Raw genomic sequence first — 6,736 nt, 5'->3', positions numbered from 1 at the left:
ACCTCTCTGGCGCTTGCATCGAGGCGGTCATCCTTCATTTCTTCTTTTCTTGCTTTCTGGAAGCAGTTAGGGAATGTATGATGAAGCAGAAATGAGCCGTCAGGATGATATTTTAATGGCTTATATGTCACGTTGGTGCATGTGGCTTTGAACTGGAGCAGCTTTCGTTTCCTGCAGAGAGCGTGCCGCAAATCCCACTTGATAACTTCTACAACCCACAACATTTTTTTTTTTTTTTACATTCACTCTTACACTGTATATTTAGATACACTTCCTAAAAATACCGTCTCGTCTGCCTTCTCCTATATTTTGTACCGACCTGGAATGATCACTAGGTTCCCCCTGTACTGGGAGTCAGGCTAGCACTGGAGTACCTAACTTTCTGGATCTCCTAATGCCATCGCCCTGAAGGCTTCACAATAACACTGGCAACCCTGTCCTTTCCTTGATTTTAGCACCAAACAGTGAAAGTAATGTAACACCCGCCTAAAGACCACGTCCACACATGGGCGCGCTCCTAGAGCGGGTATACCTGTTGCTATAAGCTATTGCGGTTCCTTCGAATGGATTTGGCAGAATAAATGCAAACGTGTAGATTCAGCCCAGCATTATTCCAAAAAAACCTGGAAACTCTCCCAAGATCCAGGGGAAAAATACATAATACATCTCCTTTGAAAGAAATCTCCATGCACCGAGCACAGGCAAACCGCATCTGCAGATAAACTGCAGCGCAACATTCCTTCCAGGCGTATCGAAGTTTATTTGTTGCTGTTTGTTTGTTTGTTTTCTAGGCGCAACGGTCATTTTTATCCCTCTCGAAAAGAGGCATTTCTCACCCGAGAAGTGTTCGCGCAGCAGCACTGCCGCTCTGGTTCCCCAGTACCTGCGCTGCGAACTGCTTCCCAGCGCCTTTAATTAGAGGGGATGAGTTTAAAGTTTCTTTGTTTGGCACTAGGAATTGGAGGGGCTCGGACTGAGCTGCGAAGAAGGCAAGTGAAGGGCTGAACAAAGGCGAAATGGAAGGAGCCCGACTCTTAGCGGGCTTTTGGTGTTTTCGTTACTAGAAAATAATTAGAGCTAATGAATATGCAGGCGACTGAGTAAATAAATAATTTGCCAGTTTTATACATGTACACACACACATGAGCACATATGTAAGTGTATATATGCATACGCACAAAAAGACGTCTATATTTCAAAGTTTCACGAGATCTTTTTTCTTTTTCTAGTGCCGAAGCATCGTTTAAAATATTGCACAAATGTTGCTTAGCCTAATTGATTAAGCAACAAAGGTTTTCTGCTTTTAAATACCATACTTATACCTTTCAACTATCATTTTAATATATAGTCAATGGCTCTTTGTAGCGAGAACAAAAAAGAACTATCCACAGTTTTTCAATAGACTTTGAGCTGGGGAAAGACAGGTTAATCGAGGGTTGCATCTAGAAAACAACCAAGTGTTGTATGTTTGCACTGAATCCAAATGTCTGCATTTTTCTAACTAAATCAAAGGGAGTGTTATTTCTTTTTCTGCTCACTCATCTGAAGGTAAGTAAATTTTCTCTGGCGATCAAAAGCCTGGTCAGCAACAAAGACACCGCCTGCTTTTTCCACCGTCCTGGTGTGGCAAGTTGAGGAATTTCAATAACTGTGACAAGGGTGACTGATTTGTGAACTAGAAAAGGTTTGAATGTCCGAAAATTTACATTGCTCCTATCGAGGATTTAAAATAAATTTTTACACCTCCCCCCGAAAAAAAAAAAAAAAAAAAGGAGAGAAGAAGTATCCGGGAGTTTCATGCAGCAGGAGGAGAAACAATGTAGGTTTGGAAAATTTACAGTTTTACCTGAATGAAAGAGACCCCGTAAAAAGAGAGAGCGAGAGAAAGGGGGGAGAGAGAGAGAAAGGAGAAAGAAGATAACAAAAAAATAGGCGAAACGACGACAACAAGAGTAGAAAGTTGAGTTCTCACCCACCTGCGTTTTGATGGGTGCAGAAAACAAGATTTATTTCAGAAACCTGATGGAGGGATAGAGCCAGCTACCCAGAGAAATCACGCCTGGTGTTTAAAAATAAAATCAAATGCACCCAGCACCTACTCTCGGAGAGCTGCAGTTTTAAACAAATGGAAAACAACTTCAAAAGAAGCCAGTCCCTACAGGGCTTCTCTTTTCAAAGCCTAAAAAGTTACTCAGTGATCTTAAAAATTCTGGATCACTAAGAAATCATCATTACCATCATTACCAGAGTGCTGGAGAGAGAGGGACAGAGAGAGGGAGAGCGGGGGAGAAAATAACCCTAATAATAACCAAAGATTTTTTTTTCCTTAGCACACATACACACACACAAAGATGCGCTGGAAATATTTTCGTGCACAAAAAAAAAAAAAGGCTTTATATATTTAGAAAAAAAACCCACACACCCAAGCGCCGGCTCCCGCAGCCCCGTTCGCCAGCAGGGCTGTCAGGGCGCGCACAATACCTGCGATTGATGAGGCGGCGCGGCCAATCAGCGGCTGGAGGCGGCCGCGCGCGCCCCTCGTTGGCGGGGCCGGGGGGAGTTACGCGGGTAAGGGGGAGCCGCCGCCGCCCAATGAGCGCCCACGTCCGCCCGCACGTCGCTCCGCCCCCGGCTCCCATTCATCAAGGGGGGGGACGGTGTCGTCTTTTCAATTCATTTATCTGCAGGAATGATTGCCGCTATCAGTCTCGCGTTCACCGCCCGGCTGAGGAGGTGAAAGTTTCTCCCCAGGAAGATAAACCGCAAAAGACAATATTGTGCATGATTTGCGCCTTTTTTTTTTGCAAAGCGAAAAAAAAAAAAAGCCCCCCCCCCAAAAAAATCGGGGAGAGTGTGGGGAAGCTCGAAGAGGAGAGAGAAACAAGCTCTCGGCCACTTTGCAACATTCCTATAGCCAAAAAAATCACTGAAGGAAGTTTCTTTTTTGTTTTGCCTTTTTTTTTTTTTTTTGCTGCCCGTGTTGATCTCTCTCCGTTATTGTTATTTGCAGCCAGTTTGTTTTTGAGCCCACCCAATCCCCCTCTCCCCACTTAAACCTCCCTGAAAAGTCAAAGCAGAGAGACAGTGAATATTTTTGGGGCACATTTTTATTATTATTATTATTTTCAACTGCGAAGATCTCTTCCTCCCTTCCGCACCAGCCTCTTTTTTTTTTTTTTTTTTTCCTCTTCTTCCCCCCCTTTTTTTTTCTTCCCCCTGCGCTGATGCCGAAGGGGGTGTTTTTGATGTGGTTGCTTTGGTGGTGATCGTCGCTGACTTTCCAAAGAGGGTGTTTTCGCCGCTGCTGCTGCTGCTGCTGCTGCTTCTCTCCGCGTTGTGTGTGTGCGCGCGTGCTTTTTTTTTGGTTGCTGCATCGACGCTGGGAAGATGCTTCTGGATGCTGGACCGCAGTATCCCGCCATAGGAGTCACTACCTTCGGATCCTCTCGCCACCACTCCACGGCCGATGTCACGGACAGAGAAGTGGGGCTGGGGATCAACCCCTTCGCCGACGGCATGGGCGCCTTCAAAATCAACCCCAGCACCCACGAGCTGGCCTCGGCCGGCCAGACCGCCTTCACCTCTCAGGCGCCCGGCTACGCGGCTGCGGCCCTGGGGCACCACCACCACCCGACCCATGTCAGCTCCTACTCCAGCGCCGCCTTCAACTCCACCCGGGACTTTCTGTTCCGCAACCGCGGCTTCGGGGAGGCGGCGGCCGCCAGCGCCCAGCACAGCCTCTTCGCCTCCGCCGCCGGCAGCTTCGCCGGACCCCACGGACACACCGATGCCGCGGGACATATACTTTTCCCGGGACTGCACGAACAAGCCACCAGCCACGCTTCGCCTAACGTGGTGAACGGGCAGATGCGCCTGGGCTTCTCCGGAGACATGTACGGCAGACCCGACCAGTACGGCCAGGTCACCAGCCCCCGCTCCGAGCACTACGCCTCGACCCAGCTGCACGGCTACGGCCACATGAACATGAACATGGCAGCCCACCACGGGGCAGGGGCCTTCTTTCGTTACATGAGGCAGCCCATCAAACAGGAACTCATCTGTAAGTGGATTGAGCCCGAGCAATTGTCAAACCCCAAGAAGTCCTGCAACAAAACTTTCAGCACGATGCACGAGCTGGTGACTCATGTCACGGTGGAGCACGTTGGAGGACCCGAGCAGTCCAATCACATATGTTTCTGGGAAGAGTGTCCGAGAGAAGGGAAACCTTTCAAGGCCAAATATAAACTTGTAAATCACATCAGAGTCCACACAGGTGAAAAACCTTTCCCCTGCCCTTTCCCAGGCTGTGGCAAAGTGTTTGCCAGATCAGAGAATCTCAAAATACACAAAAGAACTCATACAGGTACGGTAACATTCTCTGTAGCTTTTCTCTCTGCGAGTGGAAGCGCCGAGGGCCGGGGCCGGAGCGGGGAGTAGGGACAGGCCGGAGGGGCCGGGGGCGCCGGGTCGCTGCTTGGCTGAGGGTCGGGCTGGCGGGGGGTGGGGGGGCGTAAGGTCCAGGGCCACTGTTTTTTCCGGGACAGGCAGGCTCGGACCTGCGCTGCAAAAAGAGCTCGGTCACAGCCACGCCAGCAGCAGCAACAAAAAGAAAATTATCCCTGCCGAGGCAAAGGGGGAGAAAGGTTGGGTTTGCTGCTGGGATTATTAGGGCGCGGGGGGTGGGGGTGGGGAAAATAGCAGCAACCTGTCCTGTTTAAATTTATAGGTTTTAATTAATTGTTGTTCGGCAGTTTTTACTGTGGCGCGATGAGAAATTGTGCTAAATATTGCAGGCAGCTCATCCGTCTCCCCTCTGCAATTCAGGGCTTGGTAAATATTTAATTCTGAGGAGCGATTTAAATAAACGGAGCCCGGCGCGCTAGTGTGTTATTGTTGTGCGGAGGGCAGGCGCCGGGATCCCTGAGAACTTTTCCTCATCGCGGGAACTGGAAATGCAGCAGCACCGGGCTGGGAGAGCTCTCTCCCCCCGCTCCCACCCCCGAGCGCCGAAAGCCAGCGCCGCTTTCCCGATCGCTTTTGCAGAGGGTTTGTGGGGCTGCCCCCGCATTGTATACCACGGCCGGATAATTTCCAATATTGCAAGAAAATACGGGGGAGGGGGCTGGGGTGTCTGGGGGCGTAAAATATCACGAGAATGAGCTATAAAAATGGAAACTAGACACTGAGGATCGTGTGTAAATACCACCACGCCTGCTCTCTGGCTTGGAGCGTTGCGAGAAGGGAGAGGTGCTCAGGACTGGGGCTGCGAAAGAAACTAGTCCCTCCGAAGGGGAAAAAAAAAAGTTATTTAGCTCCCCCTCTCTCCGAAATGGGAGTTGAGCAGGGGTGTAACGCGCGGAAAGGACAGAGAAGAGAAGCAAGATTTGGGGATTTGAGCCTCGTTGAAGTTAGAAAGTTGCAAGTGTTTGAAATGGAGCCCTGGACTTCAGTTCGGCGGTGCGATGGGGACAATGAGAGATCCAGCCGGCCCCGCTTAATCAGATCCATTTTTCCCCCCCTTCCCTTTGCAATAGGTGAAAAACCATTTAAGTGTGAATTCGAGGGCTGTGACAGGCGCTTTGCAAACAGCAGCGACCGCAAAAAGCACATGCATGTGCACACTTCCGACAAGCCCTATCTCTGCAAAATGTGTGACAAGTCCTACACGCACCCCAGCTCCCTCAGAAAGCACATGAAGGTAAATGGAGGTCGCCTGGTGTGCGGGGCTCGGACGCCGCCTCGGGCCTGGCCGGGGTAACGGGCTGCGGGGACGGCGGACAGGAGCGCCCGGGCCGGGGGCCGGCGGCGCGGCGGGGCCGGCGGGCGGAGCGCGGTCCGGGGCCGGCCGGCTGCGGGGCTCCGCGCTGCTGCGGCTCGGCCCCGGCCTCGGAGTCCGCCCCGGGCCCACTGGGCCGCGCCGCCCCCCGCCAGGCCGTGCTCAGTCCCGGCCCCTCGGGCAGGGCCTGTTGTCGGTGCTTTGTACCCGGGGAGGGGGGGCAGTGCCAGGAGGCAGCCGGGGAGGCTCTGCCCGGCCTTCCCCACCGGGCAGGGGCCGCGGCTGGGGCCGGGGGGGCGGCCCCTGGGCTGGGGCAGGAGGGCAGCCCCGCGGGGCTGCTCGAACCCGGGGCTCGCCGCTGGGTCCCGTTGCCTGGCTCATCCCCAGCCGAAGGCGACTGCTGCCAGGGCCTCCGTCCTCCGCCGCTCTCTATTTCTGCCCGGGTTTTCTCTTGCAGGTCCATGAATCATCCTCGCAGGGGTCCCAGCCTTCTCCCGCCGCCAGCTCAGGCTACGAGTCCTCCACCCCTCCAACCATCGTCTCTCCATCCACAGAAAACCAGACTGCCAGCTCCTTATCCCCTTCCTCCTCCGCAGTCCACCACACGTCCAGCCACAGCACGCTTACATCAAATTTTAACGAATGGTACGTCTAAAACGCTAAAACAAAACAACAAAAAAACAGAAACAAAAAAGCCCCAAGCGAGCAAACCAATACCCTATTTAAAGACTCCAAAAATAATGAACATTTCGAAATCAGAATTTAAACGAGCAAACAAATAAAATGCTGCCAGTAGACCCAGGACTGAGTAAAATGAAGACGTCATTTTTTAAAAAAAGTGGGTTTTTTTCCTTCGTTTATTTTTTTCCTCTTTTTTCTTTTTTCTTTTTCTTCCTTTCATTTTTTTCTTTTTCAATTTTTTCTTTTCTTTTTTCTTTTTTTTTTTTTTTAACTGTTTTG

The 6,736-nt window shown here is 51.2% G+C and overlaps 1 protein-coding gene across 1 annotated transcript; it reads left to right on the top strand.

The window, feature by feature from the left end:
* Positions 1-3,387: 3,387 nt before the first annotated feature.
* LOC137666561 (zinc finger protein ZIC 1) lies at positions 3,388-6,431 on the top strand. The gene is made up of 3 exons (XM_068406652.1): positions 3,388-4,363; positions 5,535-5,698; positions 6,234-6,431. Exons 1-3 carry the CDS (start codon positions 3,388-3,390, stop codon positions 6,429-6,431), a joined length of 1,338 nt encoding a protein of 445 aa, XP_068262753.1.
* Positions 6,432-6,736: the final 305 nt, after the last annotated feature.

The sequence above is a fragment of the Nyctibius grandis genome, chromosome 8 (genome assembly GCF_013368605.1).
Source record: "Nyctibius grandis isolate bNycGra1 chromosome 8, bNycGra1.pri, whole genome shotgun sequence".
NCBI classification, from domain to species: Eukaryota; Metazoa; Chordata; class Aves; order Nyctibiiformes; family Nyctibiidae; genus Nyctibius; species Nyctibius grandis.
This window is presented reverse-complemented; position numbering and strand designations above follow the sequence as displayed.